General features: G+C 39.9%; 1 protein-coding gene across 2 annotated transcripts in view; it reads right to left on the bottom strand.

The window, feature by feature from the left end:
* Positions 1 to 22,500, bottom strand: part of LOC138043653 (erythroid differentiation-related factor 1-like) — a 35,555-nt gene that overhangs the window by 6,598 nt on the left and 6,457 nt on the right. For both annotated transcript variants that reach the window (XR_011131301.1, XM_068890024.1), the window contains exons 5-22: positions 21,905 to 21,936; positions 21,675 to 21,771; positions 21,059 to 21,127; positions 20,796 to 20,881; positions 19,692 to 19,905; positions 17,379 to 17,503; positions 16,045 to 16,156; positions 13,219 to 13,281; positions 12,717 to 12,801; positions 12,102 to 12,154; positions 10,703 to 10,761; positions 9,805 to 9,846; positions 9,465 to 9,534; positions 8,013 to 8,204; positions 6,790 to 6,846; positions 4,345 to 4,410; positions 1,981 to 2,395; positions 955 to 1,174 (exon numbers count right to left, since the gene is read on the bottom strand). Coding sequence is in view for 1 of the 2 variants with exons in the window: in XM_068890024.1 (XP_068746125.1) it covers positions 955 to 1,174; positions 1,981 to 2,395; positions 4,345 to 4,410; positions 6,790 to 6,846; positions 8,013 to 8,204; positions 9,465 to 9,534; positions 9,805 to 9,846; positions 10,703 to 10,761; positions 12,102 to 12,154; positions 12,717 to 12,801; positions 13,219 to 13,281; positions 16,045 to 16,156; positions 17,379 to 17,503; positions 19,692 to 19,905; positions 20,796 to 20,881; positions 21,059 to 21,127; positions 21,675 to 21,771; positions 21,905 to 21,936 (2,057 nt within the window). In the remaining variant the exon portion in view is untranslated. The remainder of the gene's footprint in view (positions 1 to 954; positions 1,175 to 1,980; positions 2,396 to 4,344; positions 4,411 to 6,789; positions 6,847 to 8,012; positions 8,205 to 9,464; positions 9,535 to 9,804; positions 9,847 to 10,702; positions 10,762 to 12,101; positions 12,155 to 12,716; positions 12,802 to 13,218; positions 13,282 to 16,044; positions 16,157 to 17,378; positions 17,504 to 19,691; positions 19,906 to 20,795; positions 20,882 to 21,058; positions 21,128 to 21,674; positions 21,772 to 21,904; positions 21,937 to 22,500) is intronic.

Below are 22,500 nucleotides of genomic sequence, written 5' to 3'. Positions count from 1 at the left end.
AATCTTTGAGGACTGTTGCGTCAAAAGTTCTAAATTGTACAAAGAATGTATTGGAAATTTATGAGTTTTTGACGACTAATAATTCACTGATTATCGAAAGCAAACACTTACAATTAGAAAGATGACGAAATTTTACAAGTTCTTTGAACGCCAATTAATTTATAGAACGATGCATTTTACAGCCAAAGCTGGATGTAAATGGGTCACAGAAAAAGACTGACGCCATCAGTTCCCTTATTACCCTCTTAGCTTTGTCCAGCGTTGGACATTAAACCCGCCTTTCCGTTTTGCAAGCCTCTAATAGACCATTTTACAGTTATAGCTAAGTTACCTTGGCCTAAGAATGCGAAGGGAGGCTGCCGGTGACCATACTTTGATACAAACCTTTGTGCTTTTCTAAAGTAGACTAATTGGAATTAGAATAACACAATTTACATGATAAAAGAAGTGATATCTGTATTCAAAGCCATTCATAGGCTAGGTCACTGAGCAAACAACTGAAAAATGGCCTATTGACAATAGACCATTTTACAGTCGTAGCTAAGTTACCTGGCCTGCGAATGGAAGCGAGGCTGCCGGTGACCCTGTTTTGATACAAACCTCCGTGCTTTTGTAATGTTAATATGGACTAATTAGAATTACAACAACACACTTTACATGATAAAAACAGTGGGGGTTAGGGTTTAGGGTTACACAATCCCATAATAGACCTCTATTACCCCCCCAAAACTTTTGCATAACCATTGTTTGCAATTTCTCGTGGGAGAAAGCAAGAAAAGTCGAAAGCAATGCATGCAGATTTTTGGAGGGTAAAAGAGGTGTATTATGGGATTTGTGCAAGTAGTGAATACGAGGTCACCGGCAGCCTCGCTGCCATTCATAGGCTAGGTCGCTGAGCAAACAACTGTAAAATGCCCTATTCCCCCATGAACCAAACACCTTCACCACTCTTACCTCTTTAGCATATTCTGTTCCAAATCACAAACAAATTTAACACTTGAAGAATGCCCCTCCGGAATGGAAATGTACCCATCTGCCACTTCCGAAATAAACTCGTCCTCTACTGACTTGAAAAAGTAATCCTCCTGATGAACAGCTAAATTCTCCTGACATTTTGCTAGCATTAGATACGAGTCTCCACAAACAAACATCGTTGAGATCAACAACTCGTCACCTGTGCAAAACGGATAAAACGAGTTCAAATCATTGGCGTTAAAATTTTCTAACTTATTTTCTTCTGTGGCTGTAATGCACACTTGCAAAGAAACGTATACAAAAACTATACGTGAATTCTCAACTTTTGAAGAAGTGCATCATGTATCTTCGGTTAGTTTGGCCCACCACTCGTCCGAGTCTCCAATTGTTAACAACCACGTGGGTTCAGACACGGGAGGGGGGAGGGAGTGGAACACCTACCACAATTGACAGACTCCATCTGACGTCACGGCGGCTATTTATGTTGGTGTACAGAACAATGCAGTAAAATTTCTTTTGGGAATTTGACTATTCTGTTTTTTTGTACACCGACATGGCCGTCTCATCACGTGGATGCAAACGAATAGGGCATTAAAGAAAACCTCCACTAGAGCAAGAAAATAACTTTAAACCACAGAACATATTGTTTATTATTTACAATCAAATTTTTTCTAACTTTTGCCAATGACAGCTTTTGTATCGGGCATAAATGAATTCCAAGAACGCTTGTTTTGGTTTTCAAATTTGAAAGGGAATATAAGCGAGTCTGAACATCTTTGTTTTGTTTTTTTTTCGACATGACAACTTTTTGAAGAAAATTGTTGCAGAAATTTGATTGCAAACGTTATTTTGTTGGGTTTAAGATTATTCATTAGTCGGAGTGGAGGATCTCGTTAAGCAACGAAGACGTCGCCGAGGGCGAATACGCCAAAAACACCAATAGGTTACAACAAAGACTAGCCAAACAAATCAAAACTACTTAAACAATTAAAACAAACTTACTACCTTGCTTAATGTCAGACTGCGCTCTAAAAACCCGCGAGGCCTCGAGACACTTGAACGCGAGTTTACAGTTCCGCATCCCGCGGCCGAATTTGCCACTGGAATTAAACATACAAGCTAACGAGTGATATACTGCTCCCGCTTTACGGAAAAGCAGTCCTGCATTCTTCTCCTGCCAACGAATCGGACGTTTTAGAATCAGCGGGCTTTTCTTTCTCTTGAAGGCTTGCAGGCGGTTTTGATAAGATGGAATCACTGCATGAGTGGGACTGGAGTCGGGTGTCCCGCTTGCGCGCGGTGGAGACTGTGGTTGAGAGGAGGAGCACTCCGATATGGAGCTGTTATTGGTGTTGATATGACGGTCTTGCTCGTCGACTTGCCTGCTTGTTGCTAAATGCGTCCTTACACATGCAAGGCCCTACAGAGAACAAGGCAATGAAAATTAGACGAAGAATTGATTAGGTGAAATTTTCGCGATGAAGACGCCTCGAGTATTTGTGCATAATGCATCAAGCTGGAATGGATAATAGTCTACTGATTCCAATCCAATATTCAAGGTAAAAGCCCATAAACAATCTTCTGACAGAGTCTCCTTTTGGAAGAAAGAAGATGCGCTTTAAGGACGGTGCCTACTATTGTTGTTGCGCGTACGTTCTGCGCATCTCGAGATACTCGGATTTCCTATGGGTGGTGCTTACTAATACAGGGATATTTTTGCGCGGATTAAAACTATGCGGAGAAAGTAGAACTTAGCAAGTGTCCTTGGTTTCCATAAAGAAAATTGGGGGTAATCATGCATTTTTCTGAGAAAATTAAGCTTCGATTTGGAAAAGAACGCCATACATTGCTTTGTATCTTCAAGCGTATCTTCTTGATTAATTATCTTCGAAAAATGCGTGGTTACCCCCAATTTTCTTTTTGGATTTCAGTAAAACTTGTTAAGATCTGCCTTTCCCGCATATTCAGTAAACCGCGCAAAAATACCTTTGAATTAGTAGGCACCGTCCTTAATTACATTTGATTTACAATGACCCCAATCAGTAGAGAACCTGTGGTGGGTAGGCCTTGGCGGATTGTGCTAGCATAATTTTTGGCATAATTGGAGCAAAGCATAATTTTTTAAACAGGAACTGCCACGGTATAATTAGCCAATTTTAGCACTTTTTGGAGCATAAATTCATAAAATTCGGTAATTCATTCTTGCAATGCGTGTTTTAGCTACGTTAACAGTAGTATTGACTCTGTTCTGATATGCTTAGATACTAGGCCTCTTTTGGCAAATTCTGCGTGCGCGGTTAACCTTTTGAAAGAGTCTGGTACTCTGGTTTCCCATCCGGCTTCACGTGAGGATTGTTTAAGCTAGCACAACTGCCATACGACTCCAACATTTGGTATCGTTATTGCGCGCCTATATGTACAGAATCTACGTCATTTTGTGAGCATAATTTCAGAAATCAGGAGCATAATTTTGGCATAATTTGGCAAAATTTCGAGCACTGCTAGTAGCATAATATGCCACTTTTAGGAGCACAATCCGCCAAGGCCTAGTGGTGGGCTATACAAGCTCACGACTGAACAAACAGTAATCGTTGCTGCAACAAGTTGCAAAAATAGTGGAGACACTTCACCTTCTTGGGGCGTAATTAATTTCCCTATTATCTCTCACACTGTAGCCCCCCTCCCCCCCTTATCAGTGTTGCTAGCAAGACAAAAAAATGTTGGGAACTTAAGCAGTCAACATTGAAAGGGGGAGGGGGGAGAGGAAATGGGAAAGGTTTAAATTCTAGATACGGCGGGCATTGGAAGCTAGAAAAGGTGTTTTTTAATGAAAGTGTCTCAACAATTTTGCAACTTGTTGTGACTATATTTTCTTTCCAAGCCTACTACTATTATCACGCATACGTTCTGCGCATCTCGAGATACTCGGGTTTCCTGTGGTGGCGCTCACTAATAAAAGGATGTTTTTGTGCGGTTTAAAACTGTGTGAAGAAAGCATTTATAACTTAGCAAGTGCTCTTGGTATCCAAAAAAAGGAAAGCGGATTATATGCTAAACCTTTCATATTCATTACAACTTGTTTCTATTCTTGGGTTTCACTCACGTGATCAACAGATACGTTTTTCAACGAAAACAAAATACAAAGTTTGCATAATAATAGAGTGCAATTCCCGGAGGATTGGATCTGGACTCCAACATGGCCTCCGTTTCATGACCTTTCATGGTCTTTCATTGTTTGGAGACTCCAATATGGCGGCCGTGACGTCATGTGAAAACCAAGAATTGTTTTTGTCTTCTCTGCCTCACTATAAGATGAATATTGATATTTCGAAAATGGCCTATTAAGGTAACCATGTATTTTTCACTTACCTTAATGATATGCGACAGAGCCTCCTTGCACCGTTCTTCGACGTTGCTTGGTAACGGCTTCGAAACCTGATCAACAGAGACAGGATAAAAATGTTATGGAATTGTTGGCTCTCCACATATGATGTTGGCAGCTCCCAACAATGTAAGAATGTTGGCCCAACAATGTAAGAACGTGCAGTGGAAGGATATGACCCATAAGACTTAGTAAACTTACAAATCAGTCGGCTGCCATCTTGTTTTCAAAATGTTAATGCCTAAAATTATCACCATGGAGACCTTATGTAACGCGCGCGCGTGGCCCCAGCAATGTTGGAGGAAATGTGCAAACGGATCCAAGGTTGTTGCGCTACGCTTCGGCGATCACGGAACAAAGGAAATGTGTTCGTGCAACAACTCTCAACAACACGCAACAACACGCAAATGGAGGGTATGCAACGGACGCAACATGTAACACCCAACGATGTTGGGAGTTGTTGGCCAACAATGTTGCAATGTTGGGAGTTGTTACCCAACAATGTTGCAATGTTGGGAGTTGTGGGCCAACAATGTTGCAATGTTGGGAGTTGTGGGCCAACAATGTTGCAATGCTGGGAGTTGTTATCCAACAATGTTGCAATGTTTGGAGTTGTTGGCGAACAATGTTGCAATGTTGGAACAATGTTGGCCAACAATGTTAAGGCCATTTGCATGGGGCTTAACAGAAGCCTTCAACCCCATTACTAGGTTTTCTATACGTAACGGCATTTTTTACAGATGTAGCTATTTTTAGACAGCTTCTCGCGCGACTGACCCATTTGCTGACGTTACGCTGTCGGATGTCGAGGAGGCAGCACCAGGAAGTTTACTTATTGAGCTGAGCGACGATGACATTGAAGTTGATTGAGAATAGCCAAGAGATCATACCTCATGATCGCTTGGAATATATTAACACTCAGTCCTGGACAAAATGCATTATGTCGAGGCTCTGGGGAATAAACTCATACAAAGCCTTATATGTATTCCCCAGAGCCTCGACATGATGCCTTTTGTTTAGGACTGAATTTTAATATATCGAAAGTGGTAGCTAAAGAGATTTATGTGAAAACCGAACAATGAGTTGTTAGTCCTGGGCGCTTAATCGAATAAATACGGTAAGACATCCGAGTCAAGATGCCCAAAAATTAAATTGCTCCTTATGTGCAATTTTTATGTGGCAAATACATTATTTGATCGTGTAGATAGCACAACAAATAATTGTTAACAGTTCCAAGTTAAGTGCGTCAGCAATGATTTTGAACAGCAAACATACGCAGAAACAAGGCGAGACTGCTTGATAGTCCTCCTAAAATATAGCTCTTACAGGCAAGAGGTTGAGACGGCGGCCATTATCGCGTTTCTAGGATTGAAGAAAAAGAAGCGCCGATGGCGGCAGGGTAAAGTCTTGCAAAACAGCGAAGGGAAAAGAAGGAATCTACACTCATAAAAACCTTCCATTGTTACGTATGCATCTCCTGCCACACTGCCTGTACCTTCGCTCTTCTTAATTTTTCTCAGTAACCTGTTCATGGTAAAACGTTCGTAAACTCTGTATTTTCAGTAAGCTATGGTTTTGAAACCAAATAAAAAATCTCCACACAAAATTTGATTTTTGTTATTGCACAAAACCCTGCAGACTTAGACTTAGCCATTTTTTTATCGTGTGCGCCGTGTCCATGTTGTCAATGATTGCTTGCTTTCGCAAGTATTTGCCACATTTCATGTGATGAGTCGTTTACATCAAAAATTTTTCGTACACTTGTCACTTAAAAGCTAACACGCTAACTTCTCAGCCAATATGTTTGTCACATAAAAATTTTTCGTGCAACTTACCTCGCAACGCCATGGCGAGACAAGCAGCAGAAAGTGGAATTGAGGTATACTTTCCGCAACTAATTTTTCGATCATTGCGTAGTGTAACATATGTCCTGCAACTTGTGTCGCAATGAAAATATATATTCCTGTAACCTCACGTGATCATCGAAAACGAGACAAGTTGCAAGAAACGTTGACTCGTATAAGTTAATAACACCCACCAAGCAACTTGTTTCTCAATGTGAGAACTTTTGTCCCAACAAAATTGCGAGACAAATTGCAAGAAAAACTGCAGAGTGTAACAGCCCGGTAAGTTACTGATTAACTACGATGATCTTCAACCTTCTTGTATTTTAATTTCTGCATTTCAAATATATGAACACTTCCTATATTTTACATCACTCGATGGGAAAATCGTCGCGATAATGGAACGTTCTAGTTTTTGTTGAAGCAGTCCTTGCTTGAGGTCGTCCCTAACGAAAGAGGCTGAGCGTTTGATACAAATGTAAGGAAATATTGCTCAAATAAAAAAAGTTAGGAAAAGAAACACGGCGTTGCAGGCTAAAACTAAAAATGATTTGACGCAAGAAATACTACAAATAATCATGGACTCACCTTGATCCAATCACCTTGCTGCTTTACTGGAGATGATAACTTTGTAACATCTAGTGACTGCAAACAAAAGACAGCACTGATAAGAACTTACATATTCAACGAAAACAAACATAACCTTGCCCATTGAATCAAATGTTGATGTGTTAAAACCGTTTGCCCCTTCCTCGGCAGTCAACATCGTTGAGGATGTTGAGGCAAATGTGGAAGCCGTTTCTCCAGGCCTTTAGGAAGAGCATTTTCGATATGAAATAGTGTTAAACAGTCGAGTCAGAGCTGGCGTTCCTCACGAACGCTAGAGATAAAACTCTTAGCATTGTGTTTCTGCAGAGGACGCCAAAGAAATGGGCTAAGACGCATGTCGTACGTGCACTTGGGTGTACCAGAACACATGTCGTAAAAGAACCTGTACGTAAGTACACATGCCGCATTTCACGTGGATGTTCTAGATCACATACCCCGAAAGTGCACGTGTATAGAGTTGTTTTTGTCTTGGCCTCAACCCCTCAATAGTACAAGCAGTCCTTACCCTCAGCATTACAATCTCGGTTTTCACCCATCAGTACCTAACAGCCCCTAGACAATCCCCGCGCTTATTCCAGTCTCCTCAAAATTTCTACAATGTAAAAATGTAAGCATGGGTTTGCGCCGAGCGCATGTGTTTGCTCTGCAAGATCGCTGGTTCAATAGGTGGTTTGCAACCAATCTCCAGAGAGACACAGATAACTATGCTTCAATGTACAGTTGCTGGTGGACGAACAGATAATAAGAGATCTTTTCTTTTTGCCTACCAACATGGCGGCGATGACGTAACATGACCACCTATAGGCCTAGTTCGGTATATCAATATTCAGGCATGGCTACGACGCTTTATGGTCAGATTTCACGGCTTAGGCTCGCTTCAAACGTCGAATGTTTCATGTGCCGAATCTAATGCAAATGAACGAAAACAATAGATTTTTCTCATTTGCATTCGATTCGACTCATAAAAGTTCGTTGTTTGGACCGGGCCTTAGTTCTGTTTTCTTTATCCCATGGGCTATTGACGCGTAGGCCTTGCGGGCGAAGGGTCTAATTGTTAATTAACCATAAAGCCTCGTAGCCATGTGTGAATATTGATAAATCGAACGTGGCCTATTGATTGTACGCCTGCTGTCACATTACTGGTTTAATTTTCGCGGTACTTATTAACCAAAAACCGCTCTGTCAACACGTAAATCGTGTACCTTTAGAGCCACCGCTGTACCCTGTCCTTCACATTCATCATGTACAGAATCCGTAGAATTTGCTTCATCGTCGTAGGTTTCCTCTTCTTCGCTTCTCCGTTGATCATCATCGTCAAGGTTAATGCCAGGCAATGCATGTACGTCATCCGGTGAATACAACTCGGACAGCAAGTAACTTGCCGAGGAGAAGATCTAAAATTAAATCGGAGAAAGAAGATTGACTGATCCTGATCCTGATATGCCATTAATCGAAAAAAAGGATTGCCTGTTTCTGCTTATGCGACCTCATACACCATAAGCGTTTTCTGACGAAAAACCTCAAACAACAATGACCATAACCAGGTTTTCTGAGCCCGCGAGACTGAGCATCCCCAGCAAACAATTGTTTTAACGAAAACCGCTGATCAGCAACCTGGTTGTGGTCATTGCTGTCTAAGGTCTGACGTCACGGCGGCCATGTTTGTGGAAAGAACAATAGCGAAAAAGTCTTTAGGGAATTTGACTCTATTATTATGCAGAATAAAATGGAAAAGAAATGCCCCCTCTCCCCCAAATCAAGGATGAAGGTGCGTGAAGGCCAAAACGCGCCATTTTCCCATTGGAGAACAAGGACGAAAATGAGTGCGAGTTTTCCCTACTGAGCATGCGCATAATGTTTGGAGGCCCACATTTTTCGAAGTGCGCGTGCTCAGAACGAAAAACTCGTACTCGAAGTCGTCCCCGTACTCCGATCTAAAGTTCCCTATTCTTTGATCGCATCTGACGTCACGGCGGCCATGTTTGTGGAAAGAACAATAGCCAAAAAGTCTTTTGGGAATTTGACTCTATTATTATGCAAAACTTGACCTACATTTTTCTATTGTTTTGGCACCAATATGGCCGTCTTTTCACGTGACTGCAATCAAAGACTTGACGCCAAGCTCGCCACGTATTGCTAGGGAGAATAGAGGTTTTGCAAGGCAGTCATGTTGCATGGCAGGAACAATAGATTCTTTTTCCTATGGGAAGAAATGTTCTTTCTACTGCAAAACATTTTCATTGTTCCTGCCATGCGATATGGCTGCCGTGCAAAACCTCTATTGGCATTATTAAATTGCTCTTGCATATTGCTAGAGGGAGTAGGCACCAAACCGAACCAAATGTCTCACAGGGTCAACACAGAAGCCCGGCTTGTGAGAAAGGCGGAAGCTACGGTGTAATGTCAAGAAGACTTAAGAATCTACCCATTAGCCGATGAAATTACAAAGATAGCACTTCCTCTGCAGTTTTCTAGACCATGTGAGTTGGTCCGGCAAGGGCCCGAAACCCGCGACCCTCTGCATGGTAGTCTGGCGCTCAGCCAAATCAGCCACCGGTACGGGGTACGCGTTTCCGGGTCGCCCAATAAACCGCTAAAGATAAGTCAAGCGGGAAGTTCCAAAACTGTAGAAAATTAAAAGAAATCAAGTTCACCTCTGGAAATTTGTCATTATCAAGGAGAGTAAGGCAGTTGTTGAGTAACTGACGAACGGTCACTTGCTCCCTGAAAAAAAAAAAAAAGACGCAAGGACAGTAGCATAAATTTGGAGATGTCTTCTCTACTCAGGGGAAAGAGGGTCTGGGAGGAGGGGGAGGGGGAGGGGGGAGGGGTGAAGTGTATGTAATGCGCCTGTGTCTATCGACACTATAGCCCAAGATAGGTCTGTTGCTCCACCAACTCTGCTGACAAGTCGACACACAAGTACTTCTATGATCTCTTGAATCTCAAACGAAGAAAGGTCTCACTAAATACAACTTAATGAGAATCACATACCCAGTACTGAGTGGTACTTGGTTCATCATATTCTTGGCAAGCCTAGGGAACGAACAAATGATCAAGAAAATTTAATTTAGTAACCCTGCGACGAATTCTGTGTTTGTTGATTGGCCCAGAAAAGCTTGCGCTTCACTGGTGCCAATCGGCTAATTAGCCAATCGGAACCCAGATGATCGCGTTTTTCCCGCGCATGAGTTCCTTTCAAGTCTCAATCGTTCATTTGAAAATATGCAATTGCGTCGATGGGGGATTCCGTTCGTACCCATCCGAAACATCTGGTGACACACATACTGGAAATATAAACTCCATCCCTTTTATGTCATACAATATGGGAGAAGTATCCTTAAAATAAATTGGGTACAAGCATTTCAGGGCAAAAATAGAGAATGACAGGTTTACATTTGTGTGCTTAAGTATGTAGTTATGCAGAGTACCGCAAAAATACGTGCCACACGATTATTTTTCCTCTTTTAACCAATGTTGTTATATAGCTGCGCCCCCCCCCCCCCCCCCGCCCAGCAGCGCGCGCTCTCATTGGTTACTTCGAAGTCACATGACATCTAACAATAAAACTGTCTCCCGTCAAAAGTCTCTGAGCGGGCAACAGTGCAAAATCTTTGACGTCAGAGGGTAACAGTGCACTGTTACCCGCGAATGTTGACCGACGATCGCCGTTGCATGCTTTTCTTTTTGTGCTATATAAACACTTAATGACTGGTCCCGTCGGAAAACAGTTGATTTTGTTTCCCTCGGCTGGCCCTCCGGGAAACATTGACATTCCCGGGACCAGTCATTAAGTGTTTAATATTATTGTTCTGTAGCGTTGTTGTTGCTGTGCTGTACCCGTCGACGTTTCTTTAACTCCCTCATTTCATTTTACGATACGTTGACGTACCTGTAACACAGCATAGCCACTGGTGTAGTAAATAAATTTGCTGCTTTGTCGTCCGTCCTCTTTGTATCGAAATTTTTTCAAACATGAAGAAAAAAAGGATAACTAAATTACTCGTTACTTTGCAAAAGCTGAAGGTGTCCCAGGGCGACACTAGTGATACACCGCGGCAACCCTTGTGGATCCACTTTATATTGGTGGAACTATTATTCTCACGCTCACTGTAATTGGCTAATTCAGCGGATCGAACCTCAAATGAAAGTTGTTGCTTTATTTAAAGTGTTACTATGATCAAAATATCAATTCTTCTTTTTCAATCTCTCTAGTTTGAGTGTAGAAAACAGGAAAAGCTTCAAGCTCCAAATATCACCGAAAAAAGGTTGTTCACTTAACTGAACGCAAATATGGCAAAAAAATTGAGAGATTCAGCACCGAGTTTACGTGGAACGGCCACCTGTTCGTTGTCATAAATAGCCTTAAAATTATTTTCCTCTAACTTGTGGCTGTCTTGTCGTTCTCCTTTCTCTTCCAAATATGTAGAAAACAGGAAAAGTGTGCTCAAATGACGATGATGAAGATGATGAAATTTAGCATTGCGTTCACGGGAAATGCCAAACGTCAGGCCAAAAATATCGATATGTGAATTTTTATGTGATAGGAATGTTTTGAATTTTATTGATATGAATTGTTCATATTTTTCAAGAATTTTAGATTCTTAAGTCTTAATTATGATAATTTTATGTTATTTTAACTTTAATGTCCCCAATTAGTACTGAACGAAATGATATAAGAAATGAATCATATACTGAACTGAATCAAGTAAAGCTATGATCCTCGCAGTTATGGATGCAATTTTAGTACTGCAATGTACTAGAATTTTTTGACACTTAAATAAAGGTTTCTCTAAAGACTTTTATCAGTGAAGTGAAGATATGATGGCTTTTACCGTTACTTGACAAAAACATCACTGAATATTTCACCTCTATTTGGTTCATCTATCTTTGATTGGCATATTACGTCATCACTACCACGTTGACCAGTGCAAAAGACAATACCATCACCATGGCACAATGACTTAACAAGAATGCTGTTATCTGCATCCCCAGAAATTTATGGCGAACTGAATGCAAGCTATGTATTTATTGTAATATGAATGCAAGCTATGGATAGCTGAAAGGCCTGGCTAAACGCATCCAAAAATGTTGGATTCAATATGAATACTGCAAACCATGATTGCATGGGCTGCCTGTGGGCAAATCATCACTTGAGACAGTTTCTGACCGCAGCAAAGAGATCAGTGTGAAATCGCAGCAACTCAAGACTTAGATTTAGGACTTCTTGTCTCGTCTTATCACCTTGTATACAAAGCGTTTCAGTCTTGCTAGTTAAATCTCAATCTCACCTGCTGGCATATTGACGTCAGATCATAGAGCTTTATTACGTCGCTACCCGTGGCTGAAACGCAAGGGCACAAGAAAAAAATTATGTCTACGGCTTGCTCCTCCAAAAGCATACATAGAAAATACTTCACTGTCTTTGCAACAACTTACTGTTCTGGCTTCAATAAGTTAAAGGGAACATTTTCACATTGCAAAGGGTTTATAGGAAGATATATCGTTAGGCTTGTAAGGGTGAATAGAAAGAATAAAAAAATGTATAAACGGGAACTGCGCATTTGAAGCGATTTTCTGAGGGAAAGGGGGGATGTGACTGAAGAGTAAAATGTTTGTACCTGGGCCCGTACAACGAACCTTGAATAAATGGGATAAAACACGAGGAAATTTGATTAAACACCAAAGGGGGAGTGGATCAAAACACCAAGGTGCGAAAATCGTGCAGGTTATTGCACACAGGGAAGATTTGTGAGTAGAAATAGCCAGTGCAAATACCAAACACAGTTGTGAATCAACAAATCATCAATTGTCATTGTCATCTTCATCAACACTATCGCCGTCATCATACCCATCAAAATCATCATCATCATCAATTTGACACAGCTGGTTGTTACTGTGCATACCTTTAAAGAGCCAATAGGTATGACCTTCCTTGGTACAGTTAGACTTCATGAAGGACAAGATGTTTTGTGCTATGTCCTTGATGACCTGGTGATATAACAGAGTGCAACATGGAACAACACTTTATACAGAGCTAAAATGGGAGCTCTAACGACCCTTTTCTTACACGGATAAAAGACTTGGCCCAGAAAAAATACCCAAGAAGGATAGCTTGCCAAGCTTACTCTCTGTCCTGCTCTTTGGTAACACTAACTACCATCCCACAGGATTATGAACATTAAAGTCATATGAGATAGAACACAGTAATTAATAATATTTATTAATTATAATATTAACCAATATTATTGTCCCTTTCTCAGACAAAAAGAGTCTAAAACATTAATTTTGTAGATGTCCTTACAAAGGTAGCACTTCCTCCATAGTTACTTAAGACCCTGAGGGTAGAAGTCCGAGCTGGAGTTAATTATTTTTGCCATCATTAAATCACATAGCTCCGTGATGTACCTTGGGAGAAAAACTGCTTCCTTCTAAGTTTGGTAGTTCCTCTGTTTTATAAAGGTCATAATACTGCAAAAAGAATAATGTAATATCATCACCTTACAACAAACTGTCAGACTCAAACAAAATCAATTTCAAAGAACAAGTTTTTTCAAAGAAGTTTTCGCACAAAAGAAACAAAAAAGTGCAAGCCACTTAGCAAAATTATTTAACAATAATTATATAATTATTCCATGAGCGTGCGTTGGATATATAAACAATAGCCTCCATTTAGCGTGAAAATATGCTCAGATATTTCTCAGCGGACGTTATCTGTTCCAAGAGGCGAACAATCTTCCGAGAAAACGGAGAACTTCGAGGAACAGATAACATCTATTAAAGTTAAAATATCTGAGAATATTTTAAAGTCAAATGAGGCTATTGTGCTTATTATCCTTCAAATATTTTTGCAAGACTGGCGCTTACAAATTAGACGAAACATTTACGAACCAAACCGTTTACAGCGTACGAAGTTGATGGTGTTTTCTGGTACCGCTTTATGTGCCGATCAAATCGAAACTTCAACATCTACCCCCCCCCCCCCCCCCTCCCCCCTCCCCACTCCCGGCAAACCCCGGGCACTTGACTATTTCTGTGCTCAGGGAGTGGGAAATTTGATGGGTAAGGCCTTCCCAGGGGTGGGGAATTTGACTTTTGCCTGGGTGGGGGTGGGGAATACTGAACCGGAAGCGCCAGGTTTCAACCTTTTTTTTTCTGGGTGCTGAAGCCGCTATCAGCTGTAAACACGTGTATGGACGCAATTGAAGAGTTCAAAGGAATAGATATAACATTTCTGAGTGAATAATTTGCTTGCAAAAAAAAGGTCTTCCAAAGTTGTGCAGTATTTTAAAGGTATGTATGAAAAGCAGAGAGCGCATAAATATTAATGATTTTAGATTGTGATGATGTGGATTTTTTATTCAGTAGGGCCGTTTATACGAGAGAAAATAAGTCGTGGGCTTACTCTGGCTGCGGTGTAAATAATACGCGAAAGGAACTATTTATACGGGTATAAACTCCCAGGCCAGGATAAGCCGCGGCTTGAGAAAGCCGTGAACGTAGATTTTGTACCATTTATACAGGGTGTTCGCGTCTTGAGTCAGCCGCGGCTTGTGTTCTCTCGTATAAACAGCCCTATTGAGTCAAGCTACGGCTTTGTCCCGCGTCTGTGTCTGCAGAGGTATATAAACCAGCAGTGAACAGTGAAAGAAAGAAAACACACTTTCGAATGAAAAACCGTTTTGGCTAATTAACTGCAGAATACCCTGCCACTCGAACAACAGTCTACGTAGCCGGCTAACTAATAGGCTCAATTTCCAGCCGTTTTGTAAGTGCCGTTAAACATCCTCCTCCCAACGAACGGATGGATCACTGGTCCGCGTCGTTTGTCCGTGACGTAGCACCCGTCGCAATACTTTATTTTGTATTCAGCGAATAGGCCTTATTCACGATAGCCGCCATGTTGGTTTTCAATTTGTCATGCAAATTAGCCATGTGTTATGCTGGGGGGGGCAAACATTTAATAGAAAAAAGGCAAATTTCGGAAAATCGGCTCGTCGAAATATTGAAATAATATTGCTAAAAGTACATTTTAGAATTTAGAATTAAGTACCTTTTATAATAATTTTTATATCTTTGATTGCCTTTGACATTTTGACTTTCTACTCCGTTATCTCCTACTTTTTCACTAAAAAAAACATTGAAATAACTTGTGTAATCATTCTATTTTACTACTTATGTGAGAAACATTCAAAGAACGCGAAAAAAATCATCTGTGTGTGGCTAATATGTTGGTTATAACCTATCGAACTTGTGTTGTTTGCCTCGTCTGAGAGATCGTTCGACAAAATGAATATTTGGCGGAGAAGCGAAGCTTCGAGGGCAAATATGAAATTTTGAGGAAAATCTCTCAGACGAGGACATTATCAGCCAACACACCAGCAAGCCAGAAAGGGGTTTATTTATTTTATAACCCTTCCATTAATTTTCATATCGCGAAAAAAAGCGCTCGTTAAAAGCCAGTGTTGATCTGATGGCAATGCTTCGTCTTAATTTTTTTCCATGCATTGTTCAAAATTTGACTAGAAAGAAAGCGTGTCAGACTCAGGAAAAAATCAAATCATTCTAATTGTCATTGCGCGTTGAAAATTCGAAAACAAGCCCCCTTTTTGCTTACTGAAAAAGAAATTTCAACCACGAAAGAAAAAATGTGTAAAGTCTAGATGACAGTATTTTCAAGTGCGGCTGGAATTTTGCTCTCCTTGGAACGGTTGGTTTATTTTATCGTTAGTAAACACAGTGCATTAATTCTCTACTCTATAAAATGACTCAGTGTTCAAGTAGGATTAAATCGGCCCATAAGTCTGCTCATAACTTTCTTCACCTTCAAAGACGTTGACAGCACGTTTTGTTAACTTTCTTGTACTTTCCAGAACAGCATTTGCGACCAGCTTTTTAATGTCGCTATCACTAGACTCCAGAAAACGAGTTTGATTTTTTTCCATGTAAAATAAAAACTCTTCTGCTGCCCTTTTTCCTCTGGCTTTGTTCCTTTTCAACGGAAATTTCACTAACGGGAATATTTGGTCACGTGACGCGTTTAGACCATTTGCGTGCGAGCAAAAATATTTGATGGATTATAAGAGATGATAGATAGCTAAATAGTATAGTATAGTATCTCTAAACGGTGCCACAGGTGTAACAAACATATTTTTCAAAAGCAGCGATTGGGTTACAGTACAGGGGGAAAGGAGCGATCCCTCTTATAATCAAGGTACTTGTTTAATGCATTACCTGCACAATGCCATCCAAGTGATAGCACATTGCCACTTCAGGTACATTACACATTAAGTTATCAAGCCAGTAATCCAATCCTGTCAGAACGTTGATAGGATTTCCACACTCCCTGAAAAAAAGCAGAAAGAATGACTGTCATGAACTTACTTAAACGAATTCTTCCAAAAGGTCAATCAAAGTTTTGTGCACTTCCAAAGGCACACGCTGAAAATTATGGGATACCCAGCTCCAACGGCATGTGATTGCATGTCAACACGGCGTACATCGGAGGGAGTTTCCTAATAGGCAACCGAATTTACGGGTTCAGTTTCCCAGCTTTTGAAAGAGGGACAACCTGGAGTTTTTTTTAATTTCAAGCAATGGGGGTCTACATTAGTTTGAAAAGTTAAACTTTAAACTTTAATCTTCATTAACAAAATAATCACTTTGAAAGGTCGAAGGGGGCCCGACCTAAAAAAAATGATTTTACAAGAAGATTCTATAGATACACTATTAAAAACGATGAGAATTATATTACTGGTCAGTCCATTTAGGAGATAATATCGCTAAGGATGTCTCATCACATATCAGTACTGAATTAAATGTCAGTATCATCCCACTGACGCACAGAAGATGGAATGAATGTTCTTGGATTCCTGAGACGGTAGTGATGTGTTTTCTTTTCAGGTAGTAAACAACTCCGTTGATAAAACCAAAATTTCCAAGATCTTACGGAGCAAGGGAGTAAGAGAAATCGGATGGAGATCTTTACCAGCGTCCTTTGGATTATTGACTTTAGGTAAGGAAGAACATTTGCACATTTCCAGAGCGGTGGGACCTGGTCTTGGGTGATAGATGATGTATTAAAAATTGAGCAAATTGGAGCAGTAAGTACGGGGGAGTTAGCTTTCAATACCCAGTTTAGTATATAGTCAGGACCGATAGATGTTCGGGATGTTCTCTGCAACTTTGCTAAATGAGTCTGCAATGTGATCAGTAAGTTTTTGGTCTCTTATAACAGCGCCATTGAGTGGAAGGCTGAGCAATATAGGTGGATTCGAGAGACCAGCCAATGACTTGATACTTTGACAGTCTTCTTTGAAGTACAAGAATAGTTGTCACTTAATTATTGCGCCACAAAAGCCTCCTAAAAAACATGTGTTCAAAGCTGCCAGTCAACACCACCGACAGCAATATTATTTACTATTGTTAGTCAATAACAAAACAACATAGCTGTTATTGAAAAACTGTGCTTATTCCAGAAAACATTATCAGTCAATCAAATGCAACCTAATTTTAATAAGGACAGCTGAGGTAGGAGAACACTTCTTTAAAAGTTACACGTAGGTCACCTTAGCCTGAGACTAACAGCAGGGTATTTGCCACCCCCAAAGATTGGAAGGTTTGATCCAACAAGCATTTGAATATCTTCAAACTCCCACAGAATGTTATGCTGAAACGAAGAGGCCTGTTCAAGCTATTAAAGGGAAAGAAAAAAACAAGTTTTCAGCTTTATTTTGGCGGTCCATGAATAATTATTGACACACTTAAAACACAAGTCTCTCTATGTACTGGAAGCAACTTTTCAAAAATTTCAGAAACAAAACTCTAAGATTCCACATTAATTGTTTTGAACAGCAAAAAACAAAAGGGAAAGTCAGTACATACACGAACTGTATATAACAAGAGAGAGTATGAAAGTTTGGTGATTTGATGAAACTGGAGAATTTTAGGTTGCTGTTAACAGTCTCAGATATCAATTAAAAGGGCACAACAAAATACAATAATTATTGTATTTTGTTGCAAAGCACCCTTTTCTTTTATATTCACAGCAGATATCTTTATTTCTTCCTTTTCCTTCATGTTGCTTCATTACTCAGGGGACACAAGTTCTTTGCCAAGGATCATGGCATACATGATTGTATAAACACATGCTGGTACTTTAAGTTTACATGGTGAAAACAATTTGTCAGATTGCCTAGTAAGTCCTGCACCTCCAGCATCTTATTTGAAATAATCCTAACAAGGCAGAGTACAATAGCTATGTGTTTGTGGCAACAATAATTTTATTATGAATTTGCCTACTTGTTTTGGTGCGAAAATGTGGAGCACTGTGCCGAAAAACTTTTCCTAGAACACTGAGGTATAAAACTAAAATGTGCACATCCCGTTGTTGCATGTGTGAGAAATGCCAGGAACATATTATGGAGTTAACTTACATAACCCAGAAGCTTATTCATGTAAGCGTAAGACAAGTAGTCCGCTGAATGCTGCTACTGATCCTTGATTATTACTTAGCTCCTTATCATTTCATAGTACAGTGCAGACCAGAAATAAGCGTAACAAAAAACATGTGTGAGACGAGCATAAGAAAATTGTATATATACAATTAACTATACTCAGAGAATGAACCCTTCAATGCCAAGATCAAAACGTTTATTCTCATCACTAGTAAGATTGATTTCTTTGTTGGCTAGTAACGAAAATTTAGTGTTAAATTGAGATAATATCCCCTAGCTGATAATAATGTCAGAGATTTTGCTGCAATGGAAGGCTTAAACTTACAAGTATTTGAAGAGAGAAGCACACACAGTGCATTTTTACCTTTGACACACTCATCCGAAAAAATGGTTTCTGCCTTGAGGGGGACTCGAACCCATGTCTCCCTGATTACTAGTCGGGCATGCTAAGCCACTACACCTTCAAGGCTACCAAGCTGGCAAAGCAGCAGATTAATGGGGTGACTTAGCAGTGTGGGGATCCCTAAGGCCCAACTTTTCTTCACTAGAGTGTGACTGTATCCTTGCCTCAATAACCCCAAACCAATTTTTAGGATGAGTGTGTCGAAGGTAAAAATGCACTGTGTACGCTTCTCTCTTCGGTTACTTGTAAGTATAAGCTTTCCATTGCCGCAAGTACTCTGACTTCGTTCTAAGCCCCGTTTGGGGTTATCGAGGCAAGGATACACACTCAAGTGAAGAAAAGGTTGGCCTTAAGGATCCCCTCGTCGCTAAGTCACCCCATTAATCTGCTGCATTGCCAGCGTGGTGGACTTGATGGTGTAGTGGCTTAGCATGCCCGACTAGTAATCAGGGAGACGTGGGTTCGAGTCCCCCTCAAGGCAGAGACCAATTTTTTGGATGAGTGTGTCAAAGGTAAAAATGCACTGTGTGTGCTTCTCTCTTCAGTTACTTGCTGATAATAATGTTTTAAAATTATTTCTCTAATAATTATGTAATATACTGACATAGTGAGGAGACTTAACATACTAATCATTAAATATTTTGTTATTTTTCAGGAGCAAGGTTGGTGCACTGGTGAAAACACTCGCCTTCCATCAATGGCTCCCTATTTCACTTCCTGGACTTCCTGTCATATGTGGGTTGAGTTTGTTGGTTCCTAACAGTTAACTCTGATGCACTGTTCTACTACGGATACTTCTTGTTTTTCCCCAGACATCAAAAACCAAAATTTTAGTTTGATTTGATACTACCGGTAGTTACAGTCTTCCCAATTAATAGAGCACTGGTGATCTAGAGAACATCCATGCTACAGTGAGACTTAACAGATTTTACTCTGTCCAATGCAAGGCGATTTCATTCATCAACTCGTGCCGTCCCACCCAAGGAGGTCAACAGTTTTAAAAACAAAGTGAATATTGTCACCTGGGGTAGAACAAAATGGTCTTCCTGTGAATCAAGTTCGTGGATAATTGGTGAAAACATATCTGTGTTTCCAGCTGTGACTCCTGATGGGCCGAGCATGGAATCTGCACCAATTGGGATGTCTTCATTGTATGACTGACTATCGCTTGAATGTTCAAAAGGCGGAGAATCATAGCTGGTGTCTGTTGGAGCATCGTTGTTCATGTTCTGAATGCTTAATAGAGAGACGTACAGTGGAACATAAATAAGTTAGTATTTTGAACAAAATTTTAGGACATTTCACATGTCCATGCTGGGGGCAGGAGGAGGCAGTGCAGTGGTTAAAGGGTGCTTGCGTTGAGATCCAGCGATTCCGGGTTCAAGGCCCGCTCTGACCCCACATTGAATTTGATCCTGGTAGTCCCTGGTTCAACTTCACAGCTGCACTTGCAAATAGCGAATTGGTTGCTTCTGCCAGTTGGGATTCTTAACAGTTGTTGTTGTTGTTGTTGTTCTGTTCTGTTACAATGTATTTGCTCGGAGATATTAGCCACTAGGCTACTCTGAATCTGAGCAAAAATAAAATTTGTATAGTTTTCCATCATGACGCTATTTTTAAGAAATCTCATTTGGTCAAGAGATTGCACAAAATATGAGACAGTAATACACTGTAGTGCCCTAGTTTGACTGGTTGAGAACAAAAAAAATACAGTCAGAACAGGTCTGGATTTTTTCAATAAAAGAAAATTGCTTTCAACATAATGTAAAGCCCAGGAATTTAGTTTGTCAATTCACTTGTCAATCGTCATAATGTTTTTTATCGAATCAAATAGAGGACATTTGAATGGTTTTGTCTGTGTTGTTTTCGTCATTCGTACGTGCCTTACTATGCAATAGATACCATTCTCGGTCACTGAAGGAAGAAGCCAAAATACTAGAAAATGGCATAATAGTGGCGGAATAATAAACACATCCAACACATGCACACATTTTGCTTGTGGCGTGTATTTTTCCTCGCCCCTTCAGAGTAATACACAACTCGCAAAATCTCTGCATGTTACTATTATGTTAATTTTATTAGAGACAGCACTAATGATACTACAAACATGATTACATTAAACATACCTGTAATGTAAGAACTTTGACAGCATGTGCCTTAATTTTGCCTGATCCTTGTTCTTTTTTTTCTTGTTGAAGAGTATTCTAGCATCCTGTTGAAACAAAAACAGTCGTCATGTATAAACAGAACTATCTTTAATTTTAACTATTAAAAACATTAGTTTGTAAAAAAATCTAAAATTTGTAATTTGGCCTCAGAGCTGAGAGGTACAGCTATTATTAGCACTATAAAAGATGGGTGTTTTAATTAAAGTGAAAATACGTTATACCTTTGGAATTCCTGTCTGCTCACAATAGAAATCATAAAGCCATTGGGGGTGAATACCGTCATCTCTTTGCTACAAAAAAAAATGGAAATTTTCAGGAAAATCTTCTTTAAACACTACAGGGAGTGGTTTTATTTTTTTTCAGTACAATAAAGATATATCCACAGTGAACATCTACTTGTTACTAAATTAAATAAAAATTATGACAACTTTAGAGTTATTGGCTACCGGAAAAAAGATCTTTTGTTACTGTGGTTGGTACATTTGAATGATACCAAGAATATGTGTTACAAACAAGAGAATTGAAGAAATCTTTTTTTTTTTCAATGGTACACAAATGCTTGGGGATGCCTTTTCCAGTACACCAAAGATACATGTACACTGGAGGGTGGGTTTTATTTTTATGGAAAGACGTATTTTGGTTGTGATAATTAAATTCATAATGAATTATGCAGCTTGGCAATAAACTGGCTCCCATGCAGTCATGTGACTGTACAGGGATGATACTGGCCAGGGGTTCCTCAGTAATGCATGAGATCAGAGAGACAAGATCAATAATTAGATGAAGCACAAAAAGTGCAATGCAACAAGTAGAATACATGTATGCTAGCCAACCAACCTGTGAAGCATAGGAGATCACAGCTGGAACATCAAGGTAATCCAAAAGCAATGTCTGTCCCACTCTATGGACTGCCAAACTCACTTCAGTTTTATCACTGTCAATCAAGCAGATTCAGTTTGAGTTTGCTCACAGATTTTTGTGTCAAGAACTTAGCGAAACTATATATAACTTACAAAGTGATCAGGAATCTGAATAATATTATTACCAATAGTATATTTAATAGCTACCTGTATGGTATTTTTAGCAGTTTCTTGATGTTCTAGAAAATAAAAGCGAAGAGACATTAGAGGCCTTCAGCATGAGGCTTGTCGTGGGGAACAGCAAACTGCCAACTGGAATTTGCATAAAGGTGTTTGCGGTGTCACTGGTTGCAAGAGTTTCAAATTTCAGCAAAGCATTTGATGCTTTGTGCCGCTGTGTTGCTTTCATGAAGTCGTGGTGCCTAACACATGAATGATAATCGATTATTCAATTTAATAATCAATTTTTCTTGTCCTAGATCACTTACCAAGCACTGGAAGTTCTTCAGGTTATTCAAATCAAATGTGAAATGCAAACTGCAAGTGACCGCAAGACAGTGGTCATGTGACATACCAGGTTTGCTGTTTACCGTTAACCATGAAAACCCTCGTGCTTAAGGTCTCTTATTGGCAAGTATCAATAAATCCATGGTTACATAAAAACTACCAAGTTACATTTGAGCTGGTTTTATTGTACGGTGTACAAATTAGTATCAAACATTATTTAATTCCCTACAAACGTTTTGTTTTATCACCTGAGATCCAGAATTGGATGTATTTGTTTTGTGCTCTGATTTTAGTTC

The sequence above is a fragment of the Montipora capricornis genome, chromosome 3, assembly GCF_036669925.1.
Source record: "Montipora capricornis isolate CH-2021 chromosome 3, ASM3666992v2, whole genome shotgun sequence".
In the NCBI taxonomy this organism is placed as follows: domain Eukaryota; kingdom Metazoa; phylum Cnidaria; class Anthozoa; order Scleractinia; family Acroporidae; genus Montipora; species Montipora capricornis.
The sequence above is the reverse complement of the archived record's forward strand: the minus strand, read 5'-3'. Positions and strand labels throughout refer to the sequence as shown.